Source organism: Colossoma macropomum, unplaced genomic scaffold (genome assembly GCF_904425465.1).
Source record: "Colossoma macropomum unplaced genomic scaffold, Colossoma_macropomum, whole genome shotgun sequence".
Lineage (NCBI taxonomy): Eukaryota > Metazoa > Chordata > Actinopteri > Characiformes > Serrasalmidae > Colossoma > Colossoma macropomum.
Window position 1 is genome coordinate 1324014 of NW_023495761.1, and position 19094 is coordinate 1343107.

Consider the following 19094-nt stretch of genomic DNA (forward strand, 5'->3'; position numbering starts at 1 on the left):
CATAAAAGCGCTTTATAGGCACATTCCCTTCTGTGGTCTTTTCTGTCGACCTTTAATCTTGTTTGCTTTGCTGACCGATTTGTTTTATTTTCTTCTCTGTTTCTTTTTCTCTTTCACTTCCATTTTTCTTCTGGACCGGAGCGGCTGCTGTCACCTCGGGTAGTGATTTATTTCGCCTTTAATGAGCCATGCTGAGTGCTCTTCCTCTATCGCTCCATCCAGTGACCGTGTGTACATGCGGGTGTTCACTGCTCACTTTGGTGATTTATCGTGATTTATTTGACCTCGAAATCGAATTCCGAACACATTTTAGCTGACATTTTTCACCTGACAATACCATTGTAGACTGCAGGTTTTACTTAGTCTTCAGTGAGCTGTAGCAAAGTGTTATTTCTTTAACACTTACGCGTATGATGGCATTTGCCGTTTACTATTGCGATGTGTCATGATGTAATTTGCTCCGCATCAAATTCCTGCGAATTTTAAAGCTGGAATGCCCTTGTATGCCAGAGGGAGTACCGAGTACCTTGTATGCCAGAGGCTGTACCGAGAAAGTGCGTAATATGTTCCAGATACTAGGCGTAAGACAGTGTGCTCTGCCGACATGCTCGGCTCGTGCCATGGCACAGGTTTAAGGATTATCCTAATGTGAAATTCCCTAGGATTAACTGTAAATAACAGTAAGTAAACCTTTACATGTTGTTTAGGGTTTTTTTTATATAGAATATAGTACATAAAAATGGTTATATTACACTGTAAATATTATATTTAAAATTGGTCTTTGGTAGGTGTGGGCAGTATGTCTATGGTATTAACATTGTCATCATTTATAACATTATTAATCGTGATAATTTATTTTTTCCAATTACAGTCATATGCAAATGTTGGTTGGTCAAATCTCTGACATGTTTTCTTAATTTTTCTAAGTGATAATAAGTTAACACAGCTTCTACAGGGAACACCCTTCTGTGCATTGTAATGTACAATTACTATTTAATTGCTAAAATTAACTATTTTACATTTTATTTTTCCATTTATTTTTCCAATGTGTTAAACTTAACAAATACATAGTATGCACTAAAATTGAAAAGAAAAATGCCAAATTTAAATGTGTTCTCTGTAGAGGATGTGTTGACTTATTTTCACATAGAAAAACAACAAAAAATGTAATTTGACCAGGAGTGTTTAAACTTTTGAAGCCTGCCATATGCAAACGAGCCCACACATAAAGAAAAAACGTGACCAATCAGTTCCAGATGATTGAATTTGGTCACAATAATGCAGGCTAATTTTTAACCATGTCGCATACTCGGTTCACCAGACATATCACAATCACACAAATGAAGCAGTGTAATCACAATCACAGTATTATATCAATATCTCTATTGTATTGTGTGAAGTCAAGTGCTTAGTGTTCTCCTCCAAGCATACTGAGGCAAAGAGTAATGTTTGTAGCAAAGTAAATCCACAAATGTGCAGGCATCTGGATTTCTAGAGCAGCCAGTGGTGTTTGATCATTTTGTGCGATGTATTACTTTAGCAGTTTAGCTACTAAACATTGGTTATAATTGAAATTCAGACAGTACCAAAAAATCAGACTTTCTCCTACGTCTGAAACTGATGAGTCACCTAGATTGCCTTGAGCAACGGATAAGAGCTTTGACAGATATTTCAGACATTCTGCGTCACCATGGTGCCTCAGGGGCCAGAACATGTTTTTGTTCTAGAACAGCTACAGAATGTTACAGTGCAATACGGGTGGAAATATTCGATCTCAGGGTTAAATTCTTTTGGAGACTATTCAGTGTAGGGGTAAGTGATATGGCAGAAGTATAACAATACCTGAAGATATTTTCACAAATTAGTTTTACTGTGGTTTGATGTTGGAACATGCGAAAAAGAACCAGTAGTGCAACGTTAAAAAAAATCTATGAATACAATTATTTTTATTCAATATTTTACACTAAATTCAGTTAAACAGGACCAGTTATGCTCTCTTTTTCATGAAACTTGCAGTTGGTCAGTCTTTAAGAACTAACAAAATCCACAAATATTCTCAAAAAAAGTATTGTTATTTAATATTTCACAACTATATTGCACATTCCTAAATCAGCCGGTCATCAAATCTCAGATTTCACCATGAGTTGATTTGATTATTTTGGTTCAATTCTGATTTTAAATGCACTACATTCACCCGTGCATGGGCAAACTGTTTAAACAGTAGGGGGAATATAGGTAATAAAAACAATATACAAAGCATTTTGTTCCATTTTTACATTTGAAAATTTTGTATACTAGATATTTTTATATCCCTATATTACATTAGTATATATGTAATATAGTACAGATAAAACCCAGCCCACTACAATATCTCTGCTGTGTCATCATTTAAGGATCCCTATAGTACAATATATGATGTTTTCTTGAGTATTCACATGAATAAAAGGTACCATTTTTCACAGGTACATTGTCAGTCTTTTTCCATGCTTTGTTTTTGTTATTTTTACCTCCTGTTGATCTTAGCAAAGAACAGTCAGAATCAACCAGATGGAGGGCTCCTTCGTTCAAGCATACTCTGTTGCTCTCAAATGGGCTGTAAAAGCATTAGTGGGGTAGGTGAGGCAGAATGATGTGAATTCATGCCTGCTTCACGCCTCTGAGGGTTTACTTACTTACAGTACTATGACTGACCTCTGCATCTTTAGGTCTACTGAACTGGAAGCTGAGGTATTTAAGGAATACTTCACCCTAAAATAATGTGGCTCATCATTTATGAAAACTGGAGGGAACCTGTTACAATGAGCTTGTTGGGACAATAAACAGGTTCCTGCTAATGTTAATTCATTATTAGCAACATTAGCATAATTGGATAAAAGATAAATCACCAAGCCAACTACAATATCTCTGTTGTGTTGTTGGTTAAAGGTGATGACTGTGGTTTCTGATATGGTTTGTAGCATGTTGAAGGAGATTAGATCACCGCTCAGCTGATTCTTATCAGCTCTTTTTTTGTGCTGATGACCTGTCTTTCTTGAATTATTTTGCACATTCTCTGCTCTCTGTTTTTTTCCAGAAAGGGAAAAGTTGCTGTCTCCAGTGACTCGCTATGGTTCCCATGACTGCAACAATGACCACAGCAACCGAAGGTTGCCCCCTGCGACAGGAACCTGGGTGACCGTGGACCAAGAAGAGGAAGCCTTGCGCAGGAAGCTGAAATATTTCTTCATGAGCCCTTGTGATAAGTTCCATGCCAAAGGCCGGAAGCCATATAAACTGGCCCTGCAGCTCATAAAGATCATTATAGTCACAGTACAGGTACAAGACTGATCTGCAGTTTGAAACAGTTTATTTTCTTGCTTTACTCTTAAGCAAGGGTATAAGAATTTTAGGACATATACATTTGAAACAGTTGAAATTTAAAACCGTATTATCCGTGCCTTTCTGAGAGTTTCTCATTGGCCGTTTTTCACGGAAACTGCTGCCAGTGATCAAAAATAGCCATCTGGGTGCATCCTTTTAGAGTAAAATAAGAGGTGGTCACTATATAAAACTCCATGCTCAAATGACTGGCCTTTTTTTTTCGAAGTGTGTGACTTTTGGGGCTTATTTTGTTAGAGCACTGGAGTAGCCAAATTATGCCAAACCAATCTATGTAGTATTGTACTATGTAGCAGTGTGAATGCTGATGATGCTGCAACTGTCTGTAATTACTGGCTTTTTAGCTGTGATATTTTTGCCTGTACAGGTACCAGCACAGATGCTCAGTGGTGTGTCAGCATTGTTGGCCGATTAATACCAGCCAACTGATATATCTTTCGGCCTCTAATATGTGTTATTCACACAATAAATTTGCTAGTGTCCAGTGACCACCTGAACACAAGCCGCTGGTAGTTAAATTTGGTGATGTGTCAGCCTTCACATAATGATTAGATGATGACCATCCAAACGAACTGAGACTGTTCAAGCAAACAGTGCTAATATGAGTTTGAGTCTGAAGCATAATTTTAGGCTAATGCTATTTTTCTTTCACTTTTTCTTTCGCCTTGACACTGAAACCGTGATCACTGTAACGTAATATGTGATGTACATGCTGTGTTTCATTTTTCATGCTTTCTTCAGAAATAACTGAATGCTTCTCTTTATCTCTCTCTAGCTGGTGATGTTTGGTCTAAGTAACCAGATGGTTGTGACATTTAAAGAAGAGAACACAGCCTCGTTTAAACATCTGTTCCTCAAAGGCTACGACGGCGCAAGTGATGCACTGGCAGTGTACACGCAGAGTGATGTCTATGACTGCATCTACTATGCAATAAAGCAGGTAAACACTACTAACGTTTACATATTCAGCAGGCCATGGGCTTGGTGTATTAATAGCCTTCGCACATAGTAATAGAGGGTATGAGTATGATATCACTGTTGGCAGTAGTCAACGCGGTTATACCCACTGAGAGGCAGAAAGACTACTTAAGTGGCAATGTTAGCAAATGGGTCGCCATTGACATGGCAGTGAAGTACACGGCATGTCATCACACATCCTCTTTCTGGACATAACTGCAAACATCAACGCTGCTGCATACGAATATGTCTCTCTAAGTCCTGCCATGCATGGTCAATGAGTTGTTAAAATTGTCCCTGTCTTGTCTGCAGTTATCCAAGGTTTCAGTGGAGGCTGACATTGAGCGACATGAAAGTCATTCAGAGGGGTTTGAATGACTTGTGTTTGAATGCATTGTGGAGAAACTTGATGGGAACCAGGGGTTGCAATGTGAACAATGCAAATAGGACCATTTCCATTTTATTTACAGTCCGGAATGACAAAATGAACCCACTGGTAATGTAGATAATGGTAATATATTGGTAAAGCTGGGAAAAAATAATAAAATTTGTCTCAAAACTATTGCAAATCAATCTTTCAGGCCTCCGGCTGCATATTTGTTTCCATTTCATGTAACAGCTTTCTGTGGGGTAGCCTTTGTAAGTATTAAACCCGTTTGATGTCTGGTTCCTTTCACTACAGCTGTGAGTTTCCGTAGGGTGGTGCATTTTACTAGTGTGAGTGACTTTTTTTATATCTCAAGGAAGAAGTTTGGAAAAATGGTGAAATACCTCTTTAAATGTTTCCTCATGTAAAAGCACTGCACCGATTTTTGACAGCTTCTTAGACAGCAGACTTAACTCATCAGCTATTTTTTTTTAAGTGTTTTTGAGCTTCAGAAGTAGTTGTTGAGTAGGGAATAGTGCAATATAGTGCAGTGCTGATTAAGATAATGGAAGGCTTAAATCTTATGGTGGATGGATTGGTGTGTTAAAGGGGTCTTAGGCAGCTAAGTTGTTTATGAACTTCATGACTTGGCCACCTGTAATGTGCCTTACTGGCTAAAAATGGGCTGTGAGATCTGCTACATAACAAAGAGACTGCAATTACCGTAGTCATATGATGTACTGCATGATGTGGAAAATATTATGTGTGATTGTAGGACTTCGGTGCTGAAGCGTCTGTATGCGATGATTGTTATGTAACTTAAAGGAAAACAGGGAAATTGCTCATTCGCATAATAGCTAGCTCTCTTTTCCACTTGCTACCTGTCGTCAGCGCTGGATAAGTATAGACAAAGCAAGCCATAATTTGCCAGTGATGAGTCAGAATGGACTTAACACTTAAGTCTATTAAAATCTTTCTGTCTGGAGCAGATGTGATCTTAAATTGCCTCACTGCAGGTGTTGCCAACAGTTTTTGTGATATATACACACACTTATCATGCTTTGGGATATTTGAGTCATCTGAAGAAAGAGGGTTCTATCCCCATTCTGTTTACAATGAGCGAGAAATACACAGTTGCTTATAAATGAAGTTACACTGTGCCATTGGTGAATTGGGGTCTGAACACTAGTTAGGTTTCCATCCACTTATTTGTAATGTGTATTTTGACATATTGAACAAAAGAAGACTTGATGGAAAAATCAAAAAAGACTAAAGCTTTGTTGCAAAGATTATGTAATGCTTTAAATTAGGATAGAAATGCTTTTGTTAAATAAATAATGTCAATGTGAGTAGCATAAAGTCATGTGACTCATCGCTTGTTTCTGTTACTGTCAGTTTTTAGCAACAAATCACAGAAGGTGGCAGCTACCGCCATCCATCAAAGTAGAGTGGTTTTTACGCCACCTCTAAAATGTTTTTGAAATGTTCTTGAACCAGTAGGCAGTATACTATCTCCCTCCAACTGCCCTCACCAATCATCAAGCAAATCATAAAGTTGGACATGCACTGAAATCTTCTAGAACATCACTTCTAGAATGTGTTGCCGATGGTCCTTTAATTGATTAAGAAATCCAGAGACAAACTCCATCAAATCAAGTATTCCTGTTATGTTGTATTTCTATAGTATTATTAATGCCATTGCTGCTATTATGATATATTGTGTGCAAGACTTTTATGATCAATCATATGAGATTATATCATCTCAGACGGTTCGAGACTATATAGTACTGAATGTCAGTGAGTGGAACATCAAAATTGAGAGTGTTATTTTTTACTTGCCCTGTAAAACTCCATATTTTTAACTATGTTATAGCTTTAATGACTATTTTATCTGACATACTGTTACTATTTCCTATCTTTTACCCAGCCAGTATCATGTCTGTCACTGTTATGTTGCAGTAAGAAGTGGTGTGATGAGTGTTGTCACTGATGGTGACCAAGAATACACAGTTCAATGCTACTAAAAAACTTTTCTTTTTTTAAAGAATATGTTGAGCATGTGGATGTGACTTTGGAACTTCTGTCTAGATGCATGAAGTGTATTATCATAACACAAGTTGCTTTAGTGTTCATCATTTAAAGAGATGAAAAAGCCATAAATCTCAGCAGGTCTAACAAACACGAGAGTTTGCAGTAGCAGCTTTCAAAATGAGAGGTGAAAAAGTTTATTACCAATATATTATTAGCTATATACTAATATATTCAGTTATTCAGTTTTATTGATGTTAAGACCATATAGAACGTAGCTGCAGCGGACAGTGTTTGAGTTTCACTGTTGATCTGCTGCTGTTCAAATGTGTCTATGCTGACAGGTGCAGAAGAGCGAAGAAAAGAAGCAGCGCTTTCAGTCACTATTTCACGTTTTTATTCTTATTCAGATTGTTTATGTATTAATTTTTGACACTTCATCGTCATCAACGTCTGTTTAATGTGGTTCTTCTATAGCATCAGTTCGAAGAACGTTTGAGGCACCTTTGTTTTTAAGAGACTCATCAGGAGAGACAGGTTTGAACTATGTACAGCCCGCATGATGATTATCTCTGGGCAGTTTCAGAAAGTTCTTTTGCTTGTCATCATAATTTGCCCAATGTCGGGGCAAAACTAACCAGCTTGACCTAAAACTGATCTAAAACTTTGGGGGTTATCAGATGTTTCACACTTTGTCCTTTTGCTCTTTTCTTTTGTACTCCTCCCTCTCCTCAATTCCTCTTTACCTCTTCTTTCCTTCCGTCAGTACCTGGCCTTGCCGGACACCACAGTGGGCCGCTATGCGTACGTGTATGGGGTGGGAGTCAATGGCAGCGCTTTGTCTCTCTGCCAGCAGTATTATAAAAAGGGCTGGATAGACCCTGCCAACGACACCTTCTTCATAGACCCCCACATTATGACAGGTAAAACTTTTTTTTAACTCATTAATACCACCTGATGGATTTTTCCTTATTCCACATGATGGAATGTACACTAGATTTGATTTGAAATTTGATCACCACTTTTCAAATACAAGGCTTTCTGCAAATAAACTAGTGCCAGTGAAACTAGATTCCTGTGTATTGCAAGCCCAGCATTTTTGTACAAATTTGTGAAACTCTGCTCCTCTTTGCTGTCATGAAATAAACATTAACTGTAACTGTTATTGGTGTTTAACTTAACCTGTTATAACCTATTTGACAACCTACATTTATAAATTTTAGCCTTTGGTTGTTTCTCCGCAGCTTCAGATTCCATTTTTATGGATCCAGTAAGTTTAGTGCATAATTCTAGCTGAATTTGACAGATATTGATGATAGCTGTTTTTGCCAAAACAAATTTCTGTGGTTAAAAATCAAACAAGCTTGGTGTATTGTCTTTAAAGCTAAATTTACACTAGTGTGTAAGTAGCTCCTCCTGTCTCTTTTGTGTATTTTTTAAAATAATTCTGAATTGTGTTTAAAAAATTTACTCAAATTTCATGATAGCATGAATAATGTTAATAATTAAATCGTATTATTGTGAGGGAGTGATTTGCACACCTGTTTCATACTGCGTTCAAAGCACAGCCATAAATACTGTAGGTGAGAATTACTTCTTCATAGAAGTATAGAAAAAGTACCACATCCTACTGGTGCACTTCAAAACAAATGGTTGTAAAATGAGTCCTACAGTGACCAGCTGTGATCAGAGAAAAATCTGAGGTTTGTCTCTCCATCTCCCCCCGCCCCACTTTCCCCCTTCTCCCTTTGTCTCTTTTTCTCCTTCTGTCTCTCGCCGTAGACTGCGTAGGGGTCACCCCGCTTGCCACACCTCCAGAAGGTTTAGGAAGTGACTACAAAAACTTTACCCTCAAATTTCATAAGTAAGTTTGAATCTGTTCCTGAAGACATCCACACTGTGAAAAGTGAGAGTGTTTCTTACATCCTTTCTTTTCTTCAACTGTTTGCCAATCCTGACTTTCTCAGGCTCATCAATGTGACGATACAGTTTCAGCTTAAGGCTATAAATCTTCAGACCATCATAAACAATGAGATACCGGACTGCTACACTTTTGTAATCACGGTGAGTATTACAGTATGTGGTCACCCCCCACATTGTATGACCCAACTATTTGGATAGTCATAAAAATATCAGTGATTTTTGTACAGTTTAGTTTTTGGGGGGTTGATTTCACCAGACATTAACCAGGTTTTGTACCCAATTACTCCATGAACAGCCCTCTTCCCAGAAAATTTCTTTTTAACCTTTAACCCTTATGCTTTGGACTTCTCTTTAAAGCGATAGTTTGTCAAAAATCTAATTGACCCAATCTTCCACTTGCCTCAGATGTGGTTAATCAGCCAAGACATGTTAGGTGTTTGCTTCATTGCACTGGAAATATAAGACAAATGTGGTAAACAAATAATGGAAGCTTAGGTCCTACCAGTTGATGTCATGCAACCTGCACACCTAAATAACCACACGCTTGTCATATAGTATGTTGTGTTCTTAAGTAATGTCAAATAGAGTTGCTTATGTGCTTCCTGACACTGTGACATAGTTATGTACAAAAAAAAATGCTTCCAAATTAACATTATTATTATTATTATTATTATTATTATTATTAATATTATTATTGGCGAAATACGTTACATACTTTTTGTCTGTTCTTATAGATGGCATGCAGTTGGTGGTACATAAGCAGAGCCAGTTTAAAAGGACCACTTGCTATTTCTCAACATATATCAGAAACACATGTCTGTAAAACACGTCCACGAGCGAGTCCTAAATGAACGGGGGTGAATGGAGCTAAACGGCTAAAAATTGACTTCTTTTTAACCATTTGTGCAAGACCTTTTCTTTAATTTTGGAAGGTAGATGGGATATATTCCATTAAAAATGAAAGAAAACTTACCAATATCTTTATCTGAGGGAAGCGGTTCACCCTCACTGACACTAAAGTCCTGTAGCACTGTAGAAATATGACAGCAGTGTTGAAATATTTTATGCTGGTCTACGTTCATTTTGCTCTATTAATGTCTAAGCATTTACAAACTAAATGCTCCATTGGAACAAAAGAACCAAAGAACCCATTCATTTTGGCCATCTAGCATCTGACAAACACAGAAGACATTACTGAGTGGCATTTCTCCTCACTACATGTTCTCTGCTGTAAGCTCCTATTACTTGCTTGCTACATTAGCCTCGTAGTTCTAGCACAGAACTGAAAGAGCATACTTTGGGTGTAAAACATGTCTGGCTTGTCACCTATATTTAGGGTAAGGGGAAAATCTTTTTATCTCTTCAAAGTACAGTTCTATAATTTGACATATAAAAACATAAAGGCCAGAGCACAGCAGTCAAATATCAATGAACCCAAATGCTGAGTACGAATAAACTCAGGAGACTCTAAACTGTTCTCTCCCATCCACACTGTTCTGGGATGCTCTGCTCCGTTCACACTGTTGTAGAACGTTTTAAACCCATTCACAGTGTTCTTGAATTCTCTGCCCCGTTTGCACTGCTGTAGGATGTTCTCCATCTTTTGCATAGTTCTAGAATGTTCTTTCGCATTCACAAAGTTCTAGGATTTTCTCACCCATACACACTGTTGCACAATGCTCTGCCCCATCCACACTGTTCAGGAATGTTCTCCATTCTCACTGTTCTAGAATCTTCTGCCCCATTCACGCTGTTCTAGAATGCTCTGCCCTCTTCACATGGTTCTAGAATGTACTCCATCCATTAACACAGTTCTAGAATGTTTTCCCGCATTCACATTGCTTCACCTGCCAAAGTTCAAATATTGATGTATGTTTGTTTGGTCAGTGAGCTCTTGTGATTCTTGTGTTCTGAGACGCGAGTAGAAAACTAAATGAGTCTATGTGATCAATGTTGTTTCCTGGCTGTCTGAGCAGATAGTGCTGGACAACAAGGCTCACAGCGGCAAAGTGAAGGTCAGTCTGGATAATGAAGTCACTATTAAGGAATGCAGAGGCCACAGCGTGTCCGGCCATGGTGAGATTACGATTTAATTCATTTGTTAGATTTAGTTAAGTTTAATCCAATTTACGCGCACTTTTTAAAAAGGTATTTTCAACTGTTGCATGATTGTTATAATATATAATGTCAACTATTGCATTACATGCTCCGTGAATTGCCTGGATTCAGTTTATTACAGGGAGTGATGCGGTTAAACGTAAATGGCCGTTTTCCCAGACCTAGTTTAAATCTAAGACTGGACAAAGGATTTTCAAAAATGATCCACCCTTTTAGTCTTTTAATGGTCAGAGTCCAGATTTGAACCCTACAGCTTATAGTTGGTTTCACATTAAACACAAACCAGCTTGGCCATGTTTTTCAACTGTTTTGAGTGGAACAATAGTGACTCTTTTTTTCTCCACAAGACTTCAACATTTTAAAAAATCAAAGGAAAAGCTGTCCCATATTAGTTTATCAATTTGTTCAATGATTTGTTGTTAAGACCAGTCAAAGGTTAATGTTTCGCCATGTTGGACTTGACACATCTTTTTGCAGGGGTAATGTGTGTGTGGGAAACCGGCTGCCAGTGATTTCTGTTTTTCATTCTCCATTTTTTCTAGCTTTTTCAGTCATATGATTTGTCTATTGTACCCCAAATGCCTAAAACTATCATGTGATATATTCCCACAAGACCTTCCTGTGATCCTTCTGGTGTGACCACTCTTTTTCTCTCTTTCTTTAGCGGAGAACTATACTCGGGTGGCGTTTGATGTGATGGTAGCAGTGGTGTGTGCACTGTCTCTGCTGCTGTGTAGCCGCTCCATCGTCAGAGGAATCCTCCTTCAGCTTGTAAGAGAGATTCATGTTCTTCACCAAAGCAGTACTACTATAGTTAAACTCTGGAACTGTTCCAATAAAACAAGGCACTTAATAGGTCTGCAGCTGCCTTTTTATGACACATACAGTTGTTCATTGTTCTAGAAGTACTGATAATACTCATGATATACTTGGAAAAGTGTATCGTAACTCCTCTAAAATACGATAACAATAACATATCAACATACTGACCACCCCAGTACAACTTCAATGCTTCCCCTTTGCTGCAGGAGTTTGTGCAGTTCTTTAAGGACACCCTAAATCGTAGAGTGTCTTGGGGAGACCGAATGGAGTTCATTAATGGCTGGTACATCCTCCTCATCATCAGTGACCTGCTCACCATCACCGGCTCCTTCATCAAGATCGGCATCGAGTCAAAGGTGCATCAAACAATACTGACCTCACTGTTCGGAGCACAAATTAAGGAAAATAACAAGAGCCTTTTCACCCACATCTTCATGAGGGGATGTCTGCCAATAGCACTGTTAGAGCAGCATTAGTTTTCACACAGAGTTATGTAATGTAATTTGCTGGAGATTTAACAGGCCAATTCATAGGGGATTGTAATTTATCCAAATTACCACATATAGCCCAGGTTGAAATGTAATAACCCAGAAGTACATGTCCTCAATACATGATGGTTGTGAAATTTATTAACAGTTACCTTTTTGCTGAAAATGTTGTCGTGTGCAGAAGGCCTGAAGTGAGGACAATAGAACTGTGTCAAGTCACTCTGTTTTAGCGGTACTCTTCCTCTACAGACATGTCATACAGACATATTCATGCTGGGCCAAAATCACATCTCTTTGGCAATCACTTATTAAAGTACCCCCCCAAAGTTCAATCTAGTCCAGCATGAATGGTTCTAATGTACCTCCAAAGGCCATTTGAATGCCATTAGCTTGTTGTTACTCAGTATACTGGCAAAATGGCTGTCAATGTCATCAGAAGATGAGGCAACCTTTCATGTCAACTGACTGCAGTAGCAGTTGGAAATTTATTTCCATTTCACAGGTTACTTTTAGTCTTCTGTTTTAATTTCTTTTTTCTAATCTTACTTGAAATTTTGTATTATAGTTTTCGAGGTTATATTAATATATTTTTTAAATAGCCGAAAATAATAATTCATGCAGAAAATTGGATCGTTTTTAATTGACGTTATCTCAGCTCTAATGCTGTTTTTCTGTCTTTGGCACTCCCCACAGAATATCGCGTCTTATGACGTATGTGGGATTCTTTTGGGAACCTCGACACTTTTGGTTTGGGTGGGGGTCATTCGCTACCTCAGCTTCTTCCAGAAGTACAATGTGAGTAAAGTAAAATTTTTTTAAAGAATTACATTAAAACCCATCGACAGCTGTAAATAAGAACAGAGCCATAGAAGAGTCTAAAAATGACCGAGAAAGCCATATAGCATCAAGAATGAAGTTATATTAAAATTATATTGAGAAATATTTTTTTTAAAAATTGAGATCAAGTGTGTATGTGTGTGTGTATGTGTGTATGTATGTGTGTGTGTATGTGTGTGTGTATGTGTGTATGTGTGTGTGTATGTGTGTGTGTATGTATGTATGTATATATACATACATGGGAGTCACAAAATCCACTTTCCTACTCTGAAGCCACAAGTAGTCATTGTAGGTTTTTGTTTTGAAATACAATGCCGGTGCTCTGAAATGTAGAAGGGCATATCTAGATATTAACCCTAGATTAAGCATAAGTCCAATAGCCCAAATGTCATTTAAATTCTTCCCAAATAAAAAAAGAGCCTGTTTATCTTCTAAAATCTGTTTTAAAGTAGTTTTTGATTGCTGAAGAGTGGAGATTTGCTTTCATGTTCCAGATTCTGATAGTGACGTTGCGGGCTGCGTTTCCAAACGTGATCCGTTTCTGCTGCTGCGTGGCAGTCATCTACCTGGGCTACTGCTTCTGCGGGTGGATTGTTTTGGGGCCCTATCATGTCAAGGTATGGAGTAAAAGCCCTCGTATTTGAAATTTAGGACATTATTTTATTGCTATATGTAGGTTGATATTCCCCTCTCATCCATAATAGGAAAAGGGTGTTGAGGTTATTGTAGTCTGGTTCTTTTATGTTATTTCTTTTTTATTCTTTTTTCCCCTTCTTTCTGTTAGTTCCGCTCTTTGTCCATGGTGTCGGAGTGCCTGTTCTCTCTGATAAATGGAGATGACATGTTTGTCACCTTTAGCGGCATGCAGGAGAGCAGCACACTGGTGTGGGTCTTCAGCCAGGTATGTTTATACTCTGCTCACACACATGCATGAACAAAGTACACGCAGGCAACACACGTCTATAGTTAGACTTATAAATATGCATGTATAGCACAACACAAATGTAGGCCTTATATATTAAATTACACATCCACAATTTCACTTTCAGTGTGGTCAGCCTTGCGGTTGCTGAGAGGCAGCCAGAACACATCTGTGACTGACTGTAAAAGCTTAGGATTATACATGAGGAAGTATTTGTAAGTCAGCACTTTCAGCGAGTTGCAAGACCCATACAGTGTGCTCTGGTGGTTTTAGAAATAGAGAAGAGGGAATAGCTGGATATGTAGGAAAAAGTCAAACCATAAATCTACACATTTGGTTTGTCTTAATTAAAACAAACAAACAAAAACAACAGCTCCTAAATACGAACTAGCTCATAAAGTTCACCTATTACAGTAGGCAGAATGCCAGTGGCGCTCTTTCTATTCTTTGAATCCATAATGGTTTAACATGATAATGACATATCTGGTTGTATATATAACTGTTGACAGAGAGGATTTGAAGGGGGAACCTTTGTATGAAGTTTACATGGTTCGATTGGGAAGGCAAAATTTAAACCATGCAGAGCTCTAAGGCCACTTGCTAAGGTATCTAAGTTGCTAGTAAGCTTGATTGAGCTAACTATCTAACTTTTATGGATGACTGATACATTCTGAAAAGTATAAAAACATAAGCAGAAATCTGGATTTTATTCTCATTGCGAGCTTGTATGTTACTTTTAAACAGCCCAGATATGTTCAGTATAGTTTGTTTATTTCCATAGCAATAACTATATAGCAATGGCCGCCAGCAGTGAGCACAGGCATCCACTGTGGTGGAATGTAGCAAGAAAAAGTGCAAGTGGACATGTACCTTGAGTTTTTATGTTTGGTGTTTGTTTTTTCATAGGTGTACCTTTATACCTTCATCTCTCTGTTCATCTACATGGTGCTCTCGCTCTTCATTGCCCTCATCACTGGCGCTTATGAGACCATTAAGGTAAGATGGAAGGACAGAAGAGATCAGAAAAGAAGAAGGAGGGTGTGGATGGAGGAATATTTTGAGTGGAGTTGAAAAATACAATGTTTTACTGTCTCTCTCTCTCTCTCTCTCTCTCTCTCTATATATATATATATATATATATATATATATATATATATATATATATATATATATATATATATATAGAAGAAGTGTAGTGAATAGAATGTACATTTACATTATAATTATGCTACAGTGTTCATGCTATTATTTTACTCTCCTGCATCTGCATCTGTGCATCTTATGTGTTTTTGTCAAATAGCACCAAACTCATGAGCCCATGCACATCACGGATCTACACGCGTTCGTTGCTGAGTGCAAGGACACGCCCAACTCTGGAAAATTCCGTGGCCTGGAAACCTCACCATGCTCATTCTTCTGCTGCTGCGACAGGTCTGACTACAGGCAAAAGTGGACTATGAATTATCCTTTTATTTTTATTTAGATTAGAACTTAGTTGAGGAGCTTAGCTGGATTTGTTAAAAGATGCTAAAATTGAATTAAAGCTAAATTCATAAGCCAGTAGAGATTAGTTAGCATGATCTTACTTGCATAATGGTGACTAGCGGCCTTTCACTGTAACAGGCAGCTTTAGCCTATAACAAAGCATTCATTTAAAATGTAGATTAGGCTTGATCTAGTCAGGTTTTTCAGTCCAAGAAAAGGAAGCAAGCAAAGCCTTCACTCCTCTCTAATACAAAGTAAACAAAAAACTTTATTGCAGCTTGTTTAAAATGGACACAAAACATGATCATAAAACTCACATAAAACTCTAGAACTGCTACCATGTTATCAAAATAAAAAGCAAGTGCATTTAACAGGCTATGTATGTATCATACCTGATATATGGGATACTGTAAAATAGTATAGGAGTAAAATAAAATGTCTATTTGGACAAGTTTTGTTTATTTTTTATTATAGAATATTATAGTAAATTATATAGTGTGTTTACTTTAATACAGTCGTATGCAAAAGTTTGGTCAGGTTTCATGTTTTGTTGATTTTCTGTATGACAGTAAGTTAACATGTCTGTATATTTCTATACATTTAATGTAAAATTACATTTTACTTGCTGAATTTAACATACTGGGAAAGAACATAAAATCTTTTATTAAACTTCTGGCACATTTTATATTTTCATTTTTTCCCAATATGTTAAACTCAGCAAATAGATAGAAATTATGCACTAAACCCTGCAGAAAACTGTCATATTTAGGTCTGTTCACTGTAGAGGATGTGTTAACTTATTTTTACTTAGAAAATTAAACAAACTGTTGTGTTCAAACTTTTGCATATAAATGTATATTCTGTCTTACTGTCCACACTTTCTTATGAATTCATCATAACTGCTAGTCCTGGAAGCTACCCAACCAAGGTGATAGCCAGTGCCCATACTGCTGTCAATATGTGCTCAAAAAGTTTGTTCATGCTAATGTATTCATGTGTCTAACTGTACCTTACAGGACCACCACCTATGAAGACGTGTTACTGGTGAACTAGTCCCAGAACTTCAGTCTGCTGCCCTCTGTTGGCGACACCGGAACTGCATCTGCATTCATTGTTAGCAGCGGCCTTGTGCACTGTTACAGCAGTGGCACATCCAACACACATTCACTCCGACAGACATACAGCTGCACACTCTCTCTTCACATGCTGAAGAAACAAAGGACAGAGGACATTTTTCTGCTGAATGTGACTGAAGAAAAGTGAATCCCACTTTGTTTATTAGGCTTCCCAGAATCTTTCCATGGTTTTCACAGAGCAAGCTCTTCCATGGTTTTAACAACAGAGGGTGGAAAATAAGTATCATTTGGTGGGGAAAAAGAAAAGAAGGCTTGTAGGCGTCCTCCCGTATCTGTCTCTAACCATGCCGGGCTCTCCGTGCAAAAGATTTCTTCAGAAAGTAAGTGGGTTTTTGCAGTGTAGCTGTCATCAGTTTTATTGAATATCATGATTTTAGTGTTAAGTGGTAAATGTTTATGTTCTGTTGATAATGGTCTTTTAACATTCTGTTTTAAATGAATGAGTCATGACTGCCTCAGTGTTTTGAAGAAAAAAGAGAACTGATCCTTGCCTACCCCACAATGACATGGCACTTGTTCAGTCCGCAGAGTTCACAATGTTGTTCCCTAGAAGACCAAACTAGTCACTATTCACCTTAGACATAGTGTTCGATGTCTTCTGTCTGTTTGGGCTATACACTTACCAAATGCTAAGACATTTTCAGTGGACAGTCACCACTGAAAGCATTTTAGTCCAGGGCTAGGCTTAATCTGTGTCAAGCAGACATCACTGCTGAGTATGTATACGAACTCAGCAGTGAAAAGAAGACAGTCTGAAATAGCCGTAAGCAGTTTTTACTCATTTTAGAGCGAGGTGTGAATTGACTACATCCCAATTGGTTCCACAAAGAGCTTGCTCTGAACCTGGCTGGGCTTTAATAGAGACCAGCATGTGAAGACTAGAAATTCTTCGGTGGACCACTAGAGATGTTTACTTTACATGCTTTGGGACAATGAACTTAAGCAACGACACGGGGCATATTGAGGTCAGATGGTTCCAGTTGTTCTGGAATGTTCTCAAGCTCCAGTCATTACATCCTGGATAATTCAGCAGCGATCTCTTCAGTTATGATGCTCTTTGATGTAAACTGGCTCGTTAGGGTGCAGTGCTGCAATTCTGTAGGATCCAGAACAATAGAATTCCTTAATCGTGCGTGACGGCGGTTGACCTACATCAGGAGCAGCTCTGGATGGTAAACACATTTGCCTCGTTTTGGAGTTTTGAGAAGTTTCCTCAGCCTCATGGACCACTGCAGTGCATTAACTCTATTTGATGGACCCCAGAACTAATGCATTTAAGTGCCATTAAAAATCCAAGCCTCATTGAGGAAAGCTAAACGAGCACAGATTGATGTAATGGAATCAGACAAACTTAAGCAGTTGTTAAAATAGAACACGACGTTTTTTTTCCTGTCAGTAACAATGTCTAAGTCCAAGTTAATCACAATGTACAGAATTTTAATTTATTGTTATTTGTTTCGTATTGTTTTTGTTGTACGTACTGAATTTAAAGCGCACAATTAGTAGACCTTCTTTCAAGTTAATTTTTTCAGTTTTTGAGAGAGCTTATATTTGCCCCTGAACACTGACATAGGACCGGTTTCCTTTTTAAAAAATTCTGAGCCCTAATCATTGCAGGAGGAAGAGGAAACTGGTCTCGTATCAGCGGTCAAAGGCTAGAATGAAAGCTCACCATTCACCACACAGATATAAAGGAATGGTTCGCTGAAAAATCTAATGTACACAATGTCTCCCCAGTCCCTAACGTAATCGATGGGCCAAGACATGTTTGCTTTTTCAGTTTTGCTCTGGAGTATAAAGTCAGTGTAGCTAATAAGTAATGGAAGTTTATGTCTACTCAAAATTTTTGGGTGACATTGACATCTATTACATTAGCCATGTAGCTCAGCTATAAAACTAAAGAAGAAAACTTCAGATGCCAAGCATGTCTTGGCACATCAGCTAGAATTGGGTTAAGGGGAAATTCTGTAAACTTGATTTTTCAGTAAACTCTTCCTTTAAAAACGCATGGCCAGGTCACATACAATGGATGTACTTGAATGAAACTTCTTAACCAATGTAACCTATTTATGGTGTATGTAACATTTATATGTTAAACTCTGAAATGTTCAATATATCAGTGTGGCATGGTTTTCTGACCAAGGTGTAGTCCTGCCACTAGTGTTTGGTGAACAGGCCACTTCGTGCAAAATCCAGTGTTTACTGGAAGAGAATTTTTAAATACAGAGATTTTGGACACTTTTAAAGCAGACCATGTTTTTGTAACAGGGTATTTTTCACAGTTTTGTCTCTGTGTTTTGTTACTGTAGATTCGTCCATGTTGGTACACGTTCAATACAGATTTTCTGAAATCTTTAAGTGTAGACTGTCTTTATTTCTTTAATGTAGTGCCATGACAGTCAGTGAATCTGTTTCTGTTTTGCAGAACATAAGTTCCTTAAACTAAAAAGTCGTTTTTACATCAAATTAACTCGCAGAGTAAAAATGTTCTAAGGAATGTGGAAATGTGGAAAGAGTGAAGTGAGAGAGAAGTCTGCTATCTTCTACATGTAAATGGAACTATGCGTTCTAAGGTGAGGGACTTTATGTTGAAACCTGAACAAATTCAAGGATAGATTAACTTTATAAAGTTA

The 19094-nt window shown here is 37.8% G+C and overlaps 1 protein-coding gene across 1 annotated transcript in view; it reads left to right on the forward strand.

Annotated features, from left to right (window-relative positions):
• The window catches only part of mcoln1a (mucolipin 1a), a 29458-nt gene extending 10639 nt beyond the window's left edge, over nucleotides 1–18819 (forward strand). Inside the window, exons 2-15 of the mRNA XM_036563414.1 lie at nucleotides 3074–3315; nucleotides 4154–4318; nucleotides 7497–7653; nucleotides 8513–8594; nucleotides 8698–8794; nucleotides 10630–10729; nucleotides 11436–11542; nucleotides 11800–11949; nucleotides 12775–12876; nucleotides 13413–13535; nucleotides 13703–13819; nucleotides 14747–14836; nucleotides 15141–15271; nucleotides 16342–18819. Of these exons, the coding sequence (XP_036419307.1) occupies nucleotides 3074–3315; nucleotides 4154–4318; nucleotides 7497–7653; nucleotides 8513–8594; nucleotides 8698–8794; nucleotides 10630–10729; nucleotides 11436–11542; nucleotides 11800–11949; nucleotides 12775–12876; nucleotides 13413–13535; nucleotides 13703–13819; nucleotides 14747–14836; nucleotides 15141–15271; nucleotides 16342–16378 (1700 nt within the window). The 3' untranslated portion in view covers nucleotides 16379–18819. The remainder of the gene's footprint in view (nucleotides 1–3073; nucleotides 3316–4153; nucleotides 4319–7496; nucleotides 7654–8512; nucleotides 8595–8697; nucleotides 8795–10629; nucleotides 10730–11435; nucleotides 11543–11799; nucleotides 11950–12774; nucleotides 12877–13412; nucleotides 13536–13702; nucleotides 13820–14746; nucleotides 14837–15140; nucleotides 15272–16341) is intronic.
• Nucleotides 18820–19094: the final 275 nt, after the last annotated feature.